This window comes from Caretta caretta, chromosome 7 (assembly GCF_965140235.1).
Source record: "Caretta caretta isolate rCarCar2 chromosome 7, rCarCar1.hap1, whole genome shotgun sequence".
Classification (NCBI taxonomy): Eukaryota; Metazoa; Chordata; order Testudines; family Cheloniidae; genus Caretta; species Caretta caretta.
In genome coordinates, this window is record NC_134212.1 from 103,662,595 (window position 1) to 103,677,424 (window position 14,830).

The following is a 14,830-nucleotide window of genomic DNA, read 5'->3' on the forward strand; positions in this document are numbered from 1 at the left end:
TGTGGCATGGAGAAAAGAAAACAAGAACTTTGAGCTCTAAAAGGAAAAAACAGGCCTCTACATGTCACTTTGACCTAAAATAATGTTGGTTGTCACTTGATGTATTTTATCTTCTCTATGGGCTGGCCATCAGAGGGTGCTCTGAGCCCATGCTTATAACTTCACCAGCTGGGATCGTGTTGTTCTCCATTTTTTTCCTGCTGTATGGGAGGTCTGTGAGATTATCCACAGATAAGCTTTTTGACTGTGTGGAAAATATGTCAACTATGCAAACTAATGGAAAGAACAGCAGATCTTTCCAGGTTTTTGAAATTATGAAAAATAATTGTTTTGTTATGCAGCAGCATAGGCTGATACATACATGACACACACAAAATGTAATGAATACCTTCTACATGTGTTCTGTTTGTTACAGATTTTCAATGCCGTACTCAATTAATACTGTCATTGCAAAATTATTGTTGTAGATTTGTCTTTCAAATATACTTCACTCTCATTAGAAGACTCTCCATTTTAAAACTTTCTCTTCCTCTGATATAATGTTACTGAACTGCAGCAAAGCCCATCAATCATTCAGGCTTTTATAATATCTCAAACAAAATGCTCTGTTAACCCAAGGATGGTGTTTAGTTTTCTAAGTAACCTGACGTTGTGTAAAGGCACTTGCAGTTATTCCCAATTGATCTGAGGCTCTGTGCACCGCCTATAGGGTGATACTCCCATGTCTATGGGGACAAATCCAAGATGTAGTCACGAGAGCTGATCAAAAGTCAGAATACTATCCTGTGCAAAATTCTGATATTTTGACATTTATTTTCTTCCTGAATTGGGACAAGAAGTCAAAATATTGAAATTTTTCACAAAACAAAAAGTTCAGAAGAATTTTTATTTGGAAATGTTGCAATGCTTTGTATTGACATTTTGGATCAAAACAAAATGTTTCAACCTTCCCCATTTGAAATGGTTTGTTTCAAGTTGACATTCATCTCTGCATCTGCTTGATCTCCCATGGCGCATGTTTCCCACGAGGAAACCTGGCAGCTCAGCCACAAGGACCGAATGTGATACATCATGGATGTAGAATGAGGACATGAGGGACCCAGAACTACAGCTCCCATGAGAAGCACAACAGCTCAAGTAGACGTAGAGATTAATGCCAAGCCAAACTGAAGTGTTGCAGTCAGATTTTCCTGACAGAAAATAGCACCAAAATCAAATTTTGGCTGTTGAAAAGAGACTTAAGTAGGATTCAGTGCATAAACCTTGTGCTGGCTCTCTAAACAGGGGTGATTTTTTTTCCCACAGTGCAAAATTCATAGGTCTTGACTTCACACACAGCAATAATTTTTTTTGAAAAATGGTAGGCAGAACGAACCCTTTTTCTCTCCTCTTTTCTCTTTTTTATCTTTAAATACATCTGAGAGGCTTCATATAAAGGAGCATATCAATCAGCTATCCCTTTGGCTCATATGAGCCTGAAAATCTTCACCTTGTGATCATAGAAACTATTCATGTTCTAAAATTATTCCAGCCTTTAGGCTCAGCTTAACTGCTGCAGAAGTCACTCCCTCACCAATACCCGAGGGCCTGATTCTCCAGCATATCTGCTAATGATTACAATCCCATGTAAGCATTATACTCAGCAGTAAGTATTTCCAAGACTGGGTCATCAGCCTACAGTACTTGTACTCCATGTCAATCTTTTAAATACTGTATATTGGCCTGAAGACTTTCCATGGTTCTTAATCAGTGAGTTTGCCACTAGTTATCATTTCAGAAAACCACCATAATGACTTAAGAAATTTCCTAAGCAGAGTATACCTGCTTTAACTAGTTGTCATAAAGTTATGTTATGGCTTGAGACTCTCAGCTAAATTCTGGTCCCATTGAAGCCAGTGGAAAACTGTCATTGAATTGAATGGGACCAGAATTTGACTTTGAGTGGAAGTTGGGATTGACAGAATACAAATCACTTTTCAGATTGTGATACACTTAGGCTCTGTGGGTGCTTAGTCCATAATTCTCCGTAGAGAGAATCAGTGAAACTTCCAAGCTTTGATTAATACATGTACTTAAAATAGGAACCAGTGGGCTAACTGTACAATGGCCACCCTTAAAAACGTTCTGTTTTTGCTTTCTTAGACGAATATATATGGTTACCTTAGCACTTACAGGATTAACATTATCTAAACTGTGCACTAGTTGCTATAGGAAATACTTAAAATAATGCAACCTGAGGTAAAAAAAAATTCATTCTCCAATGCATTGTAAAGAATAGCTGACAAGTTTTTAAGAGTGACCACTACAGTAGTCACTTAATAAGTGATTGTACATGTGACATGTATTCAGCATAGGGTGACAAGATAGCAACTGTGAAAAAACGGGATGGGGGTGGGGGGTAATAGGCGCCTATATAAGAAAAAGTCCCCCCTAAAAAGAACAGCTGGTCACCCTAATTCAGCATAATTAATCAAAACAAAGGTAAAACAACAGTGAGGGCAAACTACTAGAGAGATGCTATTGAGTCAAACTTAAGCACCTAACTCACTTTTGTGTTTTGAAAATCCTCCCTTAAAATTGTACAAGACAAAATTTGACATTTGTAACATCAATACAAATATTACCATGATTTTTAATGTCCTAATAGATACAGATATTTTTAAAAGTATGCATTGCAGTGTTTTCAGCCTTAGCATGAAAATATTATTACATGAGAACATAAAGGATGAAGAATAAGCTGACAAGAAAAAATGTACCCAGGCAGAAAGAAATGCAAAAAGCCAACGGAGAAAGCACAGTGTAAATGGTAAATTAGATTTGTAAAATTCTTTCAGTTTGAATAGTGCATCGGTAATAAGGAGGAAAAAATCATCTTTTTTTAAAATACACAGTGACAAATTCTCTGCTAGCATAACTCTACTGGTTTCAGTGCACTGATGCCAGCAGAGAATGTAGCCCGTGATGTTTAACCCAACAGTCACTCTTTAAAAGACCAGTCATGAAAATACTTATGCATGGGAATGACTTCTGGCCAGTTGTGAGTCAAGTTACTTGCATATGTAAATGTTGGCAGTATTGGCCTCAAATCCATATGTTTTAATGCTCATGAGAAGATGTCACATTGCAGAATAGGAAAGTCCTTTAGGAGATAAAAAGTATAATCTCATTTTCTTTGCTGCTTATTTTGCTGTTGAACGTGTCAATTTGGGGTCTGAGGTTTTAGGTTTGCATGAGATTTTGGTTTGTTGCTAGGCAACTAGCTTCTTGCTTCTTGAAAATGCTACAGAGTCATTGCCTGGTATGAACTACCCTGCTTAGATAGAGGTAACAGGTAGAACTGCTAACAATTGAGAACTTTTACTCATTTTAATTCTGGTAACAGCTCCAAAATGAAATATAATTCTTTGGTAACTCAGATGTCATTCTTTGTGATTTCCTCTGCTGCTTGTGATTTTTTTTTAAGTTAAATTCTACAGGGGTTATTTAACTACTAGTATTTTCTAAAAGAATAGAAAATTAAAGAGCTGGGGCCTTAATATTTAAGCCATAATATCAAGCTTTTCTACACTCACTACCACTTTTAAATTTAAAGTTTCAGTGATAAAAAAAAACCAATTACCAGCTATCTTTTGTTGAAACTAGAGATAAGCACAAAATCCGCTTATGTTCTGTTTTATTTTTATATGATTGCATTTTGTTTTAATCTTGGCAATCATCTGTGTTTCTTAACCTGTTGCAGTGGAATTGGAAAAATAGATTTCCAAGACCAGACACATCAGTTGCATGTTACTTAGGTCTGTGAGTTACTGAGTGGGAAAAGCGGAGTGGCTTTAAGCCCCTTGGCTCAGAAGAGACTGTGGTGGGTAGGATGTTTCATTCAGAAGGGTGGAGATTAGCATGCTCCATTCTTCTGGTTCCCCTCACTGTTGCTGTAGGCTGGGTACAGCTCAACTGATGGAAGGAAGGGGGTATATGGATGACAATGGGTGGAACTTGAACTGAAGAAAAAAGTAAGAGTGTAGTTGTGAAGCGCTCCCACTTTATCTCAGCTCTCTGACAGCCGCAGTCAGAACTGGATGTGTGTGACATAATCACCTTTTATCCGAGCCCTACAATTCAAGCACTGAGGAAAAATAACAATGCCAAATGAACTGACTATATAACACTATCCAGACTGAACCTCCCACCTCTGCATGTGTCTCAGGTATTTTATCTTTTAGACCTAAGCAAGCCTCTGCTGCATGCCTATCTAGCTTTCATGATTGTAAATTAAGCATGTCAGAAAAGCGGCCTGAGGGAGCTGTGATGGACAATGTTATAAGAGCTAAAGACATCTTTTCCATACTATTTAAAATCTTGCTGTAATATCTTCTTTGCATCCCTCGGTTGGAATCATTGTCCTGCATTATACTCAGAGAGTAGATGGGCTCAGCAGGTGAGGAGAGTTCGTCACTACTTGAGGGAGCTGAGAAGATCTGTTAGCATATCCCAGTACTGCAAAGTGAAGCACATGCTTGGGTTCTTCCCTACACAAATAGAAATTTTTTAAAAAGGGACTACCTTGTTAAAATAACTCTGGATGGCTGATAAGCTGCAGGTAATTCCATAAAGAGGGCACTTTATTTTGTTAAGTAGGGATACAAAATAATAGCAATGTAGAATGAAAGCAGACTTCACAATATAGGTCCTATGCCAATGGCACTCTTGCTAGCCCCCTGATGAGAGCCTTGCTTCTAATAGCACATATAATGAGAGATTTACGACTTTTGGCTTTCTGGTAGCAGACCAGAACTCATTCGTCCGTTTCATGGCAGATCCTGTAATCATCTCTGCAGGCAGTCAACTACTGCTTCAAGATGTGCAAGCAGTGAAAGATAATTCAGTTAACAAATCTCATGATGCTCCTTGTAATAAAAGTAAATTTATCCTGACATCTTAAGAAAATAATTTTCTACGTTGTTTACACAATGAATCCTCTTGTGGAGAGGACTGACTTCAGCTTGTTTTGTTTACTCTGTTTTGAAAAACTTCCCCAATGAAGCTGTATTAAAGTGTTGATACTTCTTTAGCACAGACTTGAAGCACTTCATTTTGGGGTGGTTGGGTTTTGGTTTTGATTTTTAATTTCTTTTCTCGGCAAAGAGTGGATCAGTTTGCAAAAAGGAATCAAAGGAAGGAGATGGCTGTTATTATATTCCCCAGTTAAACCAATACTTCACTCTGACCCACATTACAAACTTGTCTGTTGCTCTGTGTAGAGATGCTGAAAGAGATACAATAGCAGTGCTGATGCCTTCTCTCTCTCTCTGGCCCTGTTAATTCAATTGAAAAGCTCTCTTAATGCTCATTAACACTATGACTAACTGTAAAAAATAGGTGTGTTTTTTTTGTTTAGTGGAGATACGGCACAGGTGGTTTTCAACTCAATGTAGTTGCTTGGGGTAAACCCCAGGTGGGGAATACAGGGTTTATATATGCAGGATGGGATTTTCAAAAATATTCACCATTTGCCTACCTCTATTCCCATTTTAAATGTTGACCTCAGCTTGGTTGTACATTTTTGTGTTAATAAAGATGTCCTGCAATTGAAGAAAAATGCAATTTTATTTGCTTCTTAATGAAATATAAAGAAACCTGAAAAGTGCTGAGTAAGTTTGGCTTTTACCTTCGGCCTTTTTCTACATTAGAAGGGATTTGCTGAGCTAGGAGGAGGAAGGGAATCCCTTCTTGACCCCTGCAGGTGATGGCTGGTATAGCTTATACCAGTTCAACATATAAAATAAGCTGTACTCGCTAAAGAACTTTTTGCCAGTATAACAGCCTTTATGCTAGGGCTTTTGCTGGCACAGCAATGTTGGTTAGTTACTGACTTGTTTCACATTCTTAACTGACATAGCTATGCTGGCAGAACTTCACAATTTTCAGCATAGAACAGGGCTTAGAAATATCAGGAATGTCAAATCTGGTCTTCCCTGGTCTTCCCTGGTTTTGCTGGATGACTCACTGCAGATCTGAGATGTGCACTGGGAGCTTTCTTAGCCTTTCATTGTGGAGGCTGGGGTACTGAATCTTTGATGATTGCATCTTTTCCCCCAAGTATTTTTCAGGTTTTTGAGTTAAATAGTATTAAGAAAAACAACAAAAACCCAAACTGTTTTAAACAGTATAAATAAAACTCCTTACATGTCTTTGAATGATGCTATATATAAATATATGCATATAGCTTGGGATGGGAGAGTTGCATGGCTCTCTTATCTATAGATAAAATGCCTTAAACAAAAGTTTTAAATTATACCTGAGCTCATTTTGGTTTTTAATGTATAAGTTACAAGCATCTTCAAACATCAATGTCAAATCAAAACAACTTCTGTTAATTACCACAAAAGTTTTGAAGATGGAATCCTAATATAACTGTCCTAGTAACAAACAGTATAAACATTCCAGTGACTTGGGTACAATTTAGAACTTTGTGAAACTCTTTAGCCACAGAAGTGGAATGCTGGGAGCCTGACTTGCCTCTGAGATATTTTTGGATCTTAAACTGTCGGTTTTGTGCTACTTGAACATAACATTTATCAGCTGATAAAAGACCTTGTATGGTTTCTAAATCTTTAGTTAAATATGATCAATGAAGGTGAATTTTCTCTTTCTAATATTATTTATATAGTGCTAGAAATTATTTGTATAGTGCTAAGTATTTTACAGACAGCCAAAAAAAAGTCCCTGTCCTTGAATACTTACTTTTAAACAGACAATTTGGAGATATAGGATAAGGCTCGAGGATCAACAAAAAGTAGATGATTGAGTGGAGATGTTTATCAGCTTTCTTGTTAGTTCCAACTTGTGTGTGTTCCAACATTTCTCTACTAAACTCTTATTTAAGAGAGAACTACAGTTGAAGGACTCTGAGAAGTTTGTTCTGAGGAGAGACTTAAAGATGGAGGTCAGATGAAGGCAACACAGGTCAAGTCAGGGCATAAAGTATATGGGATAGGCTGAACAAGCAAGAAAGAGCTAAAGGCCCAGTTAGACAAATTCACTTCACCACAGTGGTCATTACGTAGTTACTTGTCAGCCAGACAAGGTGGGACTGAAAGGATCAGGTGAAAACTCAGCAGACCCCTGGGACTTATAAATAGGCTGAGAGTTCAGTAAAGAGGGAAGGAGCCACAGGGAGCAGGCAGGGTTGCTTGCTTGCTTGTTCACTTGCTCCCTCTGTGAAGAGCTGAAATGCCAAAGACTGTGGGAGGCTAGAGGCCTCAGAAATACTTTGACTGGGCAGCACAGTGCTCAGTACCAGAGGCAGGAAAATACAGTGGATTAATCCCAGGAGGGGATTAAGCTCAGAAGACCGGTTGATTCTCTGGGACTTTGGACTACATTGAACATTTTGTTAACTAATCGCTTGTCAGCCGGAGGGCTGAGTGGCACGTAAAGGCAAACTACCTACAGTGGGGAGCTAGAGAGGAAGAACCCATGCAACACTGTGTCATGACATGAAGAGGTGCCCACAGAGTGATAGCATGGATGGGAGTTTGAAGAGAGAGGAAGAGATCAGAGGGTAGTGGGGAAGTAAGTTTGAAAGTTGTCAAAAGAGATTAATGTTGTCACCTGAATGAAAGTGTGCAACTTGCACTACTAAAAATAGGGTGCTAAATGCCTTTTGGTGCCCCCACACACAATTTCTTCCAATGACAGGCATTCACCCCACTGCTTTGACTGCACTTGCTCTGAGCGAGGTATACCATGTGTCAAGGTTCCTTCTCCACTCTGAATTCTAGGGTACAGATGTGGGGACCTGCATGAAAGACCCCCTAAGCTTATTCTTACCAGCTTAGGTTAAAAACTTCCCCAAGGTACAAACTTTGCCTTGTCCTTGAACTGTATGCTGCCACCACCAAGCGTTTTAAACAAAGAACAGGGAAAGAGCCCACTTGGAGACGTCTTCCCCCAAAATATCCCCCCAAGCCCTACACCCCTTTTCCTGGGAAAGGCTTGATAAGAATCCTCACCAATTTGTACAGGTGAACACAGACCCAAACCCTTGGATCCTAAGAACAATGAAAAATCAATCAAGTTCCTAAAAGAAGAATTTTAATTAAAGAAAAGGTAAAAGAATCACCTCTGTAAAATCAGGATGGTAAATACCTTACAGGATAATCAGATTCAAAATATAGAGAATCCGTCTAGGCAAAACCTTCAGTTACAAAAGACACAAAAACAGGAATATACATTCCATCCAGCACAGCTTATTTTACCAGCCATTAAACAAAAGAAAATCTAACGCATTTTCTAGCTAGATTACTTACTAACTTTACAGGAGTTGTAAGGCTGCATTCCTGATCTGTTCCTGGCAAAAGCGTCACACAGACAGACCAAACCCTTTGTCCCCCACCCCCCATCCAGATTTGAAAGAATCTTGTCTTCTCATTAACCATTTTGGGTCAGGTGCCAGAAGGGTTACCTTAGCTTCTTAACCCTTTACAGGTGAAAGGATTTTGCCTCTGGCCAGGAGGGATTTTATGCACTGTATACAGAAAGGTGGTTACCCTTCCCTTTATATTTATGACACCATGTCATTCTGCAGCATGCCCATTTACACAAGTGTAGTGCGAGCCAAGACCAGAAGTTCTGGTGGCATAGTTGCAACGGTGGCCTGTCTGGTTGAGTTTCTATCAAGCTTTCTACAGAGTCCCTTCCTATACAAATTGTGCTGTGTACACCTTAGGTTCATAACATACTGTTTCTCACCAGCATACCCATCTTTGTAATCTCTGTGTTTTAACAAGCCAGTTTCAGACATCACCTGAGTGTGCTGCCAGTTGGCCCAAGGCAGATATCCAGGCATTTGTGAGTTGAAGATTCAGTTCCAGCTCCACTCTGTAATTATGAACACCACAGGCTGTGTGTGCTCTGGTGTCCAGATACCAAGGAGTGTATCATTTGGCCCACAAACAGGGCTGTGAGAAAATAAAAGGGCTAAAGGTGCAATTTAGATAGCAAGGGATAGGATGCCAACAGCTGCCTCCCCCATTTTCACGAACTGGACTGTACATTCAGCATGCAGCCATCTACAGAGCCTGAGGATACTGTTGGAAGTACTGAGGGACCAGAAAAGTCTTCCTCAGCCTTAAAGACAGGGTCTGTGAAAATGGGTTACAAATGGAATAGGATAAAACAGAACTCCTCAGGACTTCATATCAGGCAGGAACAAGCTTTCTTTTCTCCCCACACTGATAGGAAGTACTTGAAATGCCATGACTCCCATAGCTGTGTGTCAGGGAAATATTGAACTTTATATTTTGTTGAAAGATAATTGTTATAGCACAAAGCACTTTGTCAGCAACAAGAACCTGTATGGGTGCTCTGAGCCTGACATTTACTTCTAATCTAAGCTGCTATTATTTCATGCAGTGTCCTCATTTTAAATGAGGAGCTTCAAGCTCTTTTCATAAGGTCAGTATTGGTGTTTTTACTGTTCACATGAATTAACAAACGTGAGGCTTCCAAGAATAGGTATTTGAATAATAGCAGGGAAGTTGGTGGAGGTTTATTCACTACTTTTATTAATCCATTACAGCAATTGTTAAATTGTTTGCCAAAAATATCTGCCAACACTGGGATTTCCATGGTAGCATATGACTGTCATTACCCAGGATACTATGCAAAAAAACAAACTGAATGTTTTAGCAGACAGGAGAAACATTCACTTCCCACTTCTCTTCTAACTTTCTCCGACTACAAAATGGCTGAACAAACTTACACCAAGGAGATCTGTGTGGAGTGAAGAGGTTGAATCTGTGGACTGTAGCCACAGCTGTCTATGGATATGTTTTCACTGTGGAAAAAAAGGGGTGTATTTAATTCAGGTTAGCTGACTCAAGTTAAAATATCAGGGAAGACATGGGAACTTGGGTTAGCAGCTCAAGTTAAAGCCTGCAAGTGAGCCTAGGGCTGGACTTGAATTAGCTAAGTTAAGTTGAGGACACATGTTTTTTTGCTGTGAAAACATACGCTAGGAGAGGTTACCTTGAAAGCAGTAATTTACATCTTACATATTTCTCTGTAGACTTTGACATCTTATCCTTGTTTGACCTTGTAGTGTTTCTTCTTTCTCTTGGACTTTGAATACAAGTCATCTGAGAGAAACACAGGGGAAAAAAAACATCTGGTACAGCATGCTTGCTCAGTTTTGGTTTATCTTTATCCAGCCTTCCAGCTTTCCTTATACGCTGTGATTAGCATTAAAAAGTCAGTATTTACCCACAGTTGCCTCACAGAGCTATCTGAGAGAACTGCAGTTTTCCCACTTTACTTATAATAGGAAACAACTGAAAACTGTAGGTTAATGACTTTTCAGTTACTACCATTGCATTTGGCAAACCTCTGATTTTCTCCTGAACTAATTCTTACATTTTGCTTTCATGACCTACCTTGGCCACTTATCCCACATTTATTTATTAAAATTAATATTTAAAAAGCACAGAGGAGAGTCACATTTGACAAATAATACAAGTAAATGAACACATGCAACAGTCTCTCTTCATTGAAATATCCACATTTAATTTATCACTGGAAGCACCCCTTTCTCCCTATAAACACCAACCCACATTGTACTACCCCTTTCCCAAACAGTTGTGGACATCTGTAGGTTTTGCAGCTTCCTCTGCAGGTCAGCAGATTTGTTTGGCCTCTTTCAGACAAAGGGGAGTTTCAAAGCTGAGGACCCCTCCTAGTCACTTCCGCGCCAGCAGCTCTGGGTGTTTTACACCAAGGAAGTGGCAGCTCCAGAGCATTCATTAGTGGTGGAATGAAGCCGTTATTACTATTTATGTGGCACCTGAGAAGGGTTAATTTGTCACCAGGAATCCTGTGTTGCTAAGTAATTCTGAAAGAATCTTATTCCAAACATCAATCCTCAGTTCTCTGCCTATTTATACCCTACTTCTTGGAGCTTTTACTGGTGTAAAACATGACTCCATGACCTCTGTCTTTCACCTTTGCAAGAACTTCCGTTGGCTCCCATCAAACCCACTCCTTCCTGACTCCCTTCATCCCCCTCCTCATTGCTGGATTCTTCAGCCTTGGTATCTTCTCTGTGGCTCCATGACTGTGCACTTTCCATGGCAACAACAGACTTCTTTTAATATGGTGACTAGTTCTGTACATAGTGAGATTGATCCACCACAGAGTGATGTCAGCCGAGCCCCCGTGGTGGAAACTGTGCCCATAAGAAGCAGTGCGAAGAGGTCTGCAGCCAGTCAGCACTGCTCTCAAAGTGAACTAGGGGCACTCCAAGAGATATTCTTTATCACTGAATCCCTCTGCTAGCAGGCCTCCTAGGGCCTAGAGCCCCAGCTGCAACTTGCAGCTGCCTTTCCACAATGGAACTCTCAGAAGAGCAGGTCTCACTGAAGCAGATGGAGTCAAACAGTACCCCCACCCCTGAACTCTGCACCAGTGGGAAGGAATCAAACCTGCTATTGCAGATGAGGTTTAATAAGCAGTTTCTACAGTAAGAGGATCTGACTTCTATTCCTCTGCTAATACAACAATGTATGTAAAATGAAATTACATGTAGTAAAAACTGCAGCCTTGTGCAGTGTGTTGCGAAAACTAAAGTCTATGTTCCGACAAATTTTTACTGTAGAGTTGGTTGGGCAGAGGAGTGAAGGAATTTTATGCCATTTAAATACTTATTTTATTACTTTACAGATTACATTTTCAAATGAGCACTGAGAAGCAAAGAAACGTAATTTATGTAAAATGAATCACAAGGTGTGGTGTTAAAGAATGCCCAGTTACAGCAATCCCAGACACCATGCTACCCAGAAAACTAAAAAACCCCTCAAACCAACAACCAAACAAAATAAACAAAAGTTAGACCAGATAAATATACTGATATTTACTAATGTGATTTATGACCAGTTTAAGGCCCCTTTGCACTGCCAGGGTAGTTTATAATGTTCTTAGTTGAAATAAAAACAAGGTCCATAATGTCTTGTATCAGACACTAGTCTCAGACTCTGTAGGCTGCAAAAGACAGTCAATTTGTGAAGGCCTGTACTCCAAAACAATGGGAAACCTTCCATTGTCTTCCATGGACTTTTGATCAGGCCTCAGTACAGTGTGAGACTGTCCTGGAACCAATCCTGGGAGCAGCCTCACAGTGTGGTTTAAAGTGCAACCACTGGAAACAGGGAAATGTGATCTCTCAGATAAGTGGATCCCAGACCATTCAGAATCAGTTAGTAATACCCTTTTGCCTTATATTTATACTCGGTTTTATACCCCATTTTAGCTCTACCATCATGTAGTTGACAGTAACGTTTCTACCTTCTTTCCTCCCCCCAGGAATCAGAGAAAAACAGTGTGGTGCTAACGATCCAAAAGAATTCAAAAGCCATCAGCACGACAATGCTGCAGAGAGAGATTCGGACTCCACTAAGGTAAAAACAAAAAAAATCCCACCATTGAGCTTTCATAGTAGTCAGCAGAATTCATTCAGGTTTAAAAAATGATCACCCTGTCTCCATATAGTGTGTTTACAGTTGTTTTTTTTTAGTCACACTCAACTTAGGCAACAGAAACACCAAATAAAGTGATGGCTAAGTGGTCATGATTCTGTTTGCAGTAGATGTAATTCATCTTTTTATCTATATTCTTGCTGAAGAAAAATAAAAGGCATATTTTGGAGAAAAGTAAGTTTTTGAGAAATATCCCAGGCAGGCTCAACCAACGATACAAGTGAGCTAAGCAATGTGTGGGATACTCCCATCCTCTGATCCCCTGAAAATAAAGCCATGGATTTGCAATTCACCAGAATTCTCTTTCCTTTTGCATTAAGACTATGAAGCTTGGAAACTCCCAAAAGAATGTAGGGCCAGCTCAGAGAGACTCATTACCATTTCAGAACATTGGGAGGAGACATTATTTGCTATTTATTTTTATAATTTACTCATTCAAAATACTGTTACATGAGCTGAAACTAATCAGAAGCATTTCTGACTTGCATTTGGACCATTATGTGCGATTTCCATCAGTTTTGTACTTAACAAAAGAAATTAAGTAATTTTCATGTTAATTGCTGGAGCACATGAGAGATATACAAAATAATGCATTTCAAAGAACATTTATCCTTATTGATCTGTAAAAATCGAAGGGAGATTGAGAAGATTGGAAGCCATGCAAAGGTCTTAAAGATGCAGGTTGAGGTAAATGTAGTACAATACAATATGAAGAAAATATTATTCAAGCCATGGAAAAAAATTAGGGAAGGGAAAAAACACATTCCCTGGAGCTGGGAAGATATTGAATTGTCAGAGTCACAAACAGTTAGTTTAGAAGACAGGGAAAATTTCTCTGGATTTGATCTGCTGTTTAAGTCCCAAAAATCTACTTTCCTGAAACCTTAATCTGAGGATTATTTAAAAGACAGTATTCTGTGCTATTTTCCTGTTATGGCAATACCAGAGTAAACAGGGGAGTAGTTTGCACAGAGTGTGATGGTCTTCAACATGGATTCCTCCACAGGAGATACCCCATGGACCTCAGACTTATCACTCTGAGCCTCCCATCTCAGAACACTAACAGCAGGAGGCCCTGTGATCACCTGAGATTTCAGTGCTCTGGTATGAGGCTCTGGAGCTGGTGCTACTGTCGTAGAAATAAATAATAATGTCAAGAGAAGGAGTTTAGAAGTGTGGAGGGAGAGAGACAGGAGAGAAAGAGTTTAGAAGTGTGGAGGGTCTGAGATGACACAGGGAAAATTTCAACAGAAATAGCAAAGCAAGTACAACTTGACTCCAGGGCCAGAAACAAGAGAAATAAACAAATTTCTGAAGTGAACATAGTTCACTTGGATGGAATAGATTGCTGTCAGCCTTCAAGAAAAATATTAAACCTCAGGAGAATATTTTCTCCCTCTCAGGCTATATTTTACAGTGGTTGCTGTCCAAATTAGTCAATATTTATATAAAATGATTGTTTTATCATTGAAGTCTTGGGTGCTCAAATACCATTGTGACAGGTGTGGTATAAGAATAGAGTATTGAATACCACCTAAACTCATGCAAACACACAGTCCTTCTAAAAAAATAAAACATTCTTCCATCTTTCATCATCCCCTTTATATTCATATTCTCCTCATCTACCTAACAAATTCCAAAGCTTTGCATAATTAACTGGATACCAAAGCTTACTACACTTGTTGTTACTTGCAGCTTGGCTATGATGGGAGGGATGGGGGCAGATGATCTTTGTAAGCAGGTGAGCAAGCCACCTTTCCCCTTTCTTGTTATGACCAATCTGATAAGAGCAAGTAGCCTCAGCAAAGACTTTAAGAAGGCCATAAATTTCTGCCATAGTCCTGTCCCTACTTATGATTTAGCAGAACCTTGTGACCTTCTGTGTGTAATGTGTCATCTAATACCTGGTACAATTACAAATACACAGGGATGGTTCTCATAAATTGAGGGAAATTAGAGTAGCATTTTGTGGCTATGAAGTCAAACTATATGGGTGTTTTATTTTTGTAATATAAACAAAATGTGTATTAAACGACTGTGCATTTTCTAATATATAAAGATGTCCTGTACTTTACTCCAGATATTCATAACTGTGGTTATCTAAATTGAACATTTTGGTGTGTATATCTGAATATATATTTATCTAACTATGTGCAAATGTACATCCTGAATACTCTCATGTTCAAGTCAGATAATAGCTGTGTGTCTCTGAATATACAATTGCAGTAGAGCTTCAGAGTTATGAACACCTCAGGAATGGAGGTTGTTCATAACTCTGAACAAAATGTAATGGTTGTTCTTTC

At 39.1% G+C, this 14,830-nt stretch overlaps 1 protein-coding gene across 3 annotated transcripts in view; it reads left to right on the forward strand.

Annotated features, from left to right (window-relative positions):
- The window catches only part of C7H10orf90 (chromosome 7 C10orf90 homolog), a 176,383-nt gene that overhangs the window by 110,965 nt on the left and 50,588 nt on the right, over nucleotides 1–14,830 (forward strand). For all 3 annotated transcript variants that reach the window (XR_007357474.2, XM_048856243.2, XM_048856242.2), the window contains exon 2: nucleotides 12,355–12,449. Coding sequence is in view for 1 of the 3 variants with exons in the window: in XM_048856242.2 (XP_048712199.2) it covers nucleotides 12,355–12,449 (95 nt within the window). In the remaining 2 variants the exon portion in view is untranslated. The remainder of the gene's footprint in view (nucleotides 1–12,354; nucleotides 12,450–14,830) is intronic.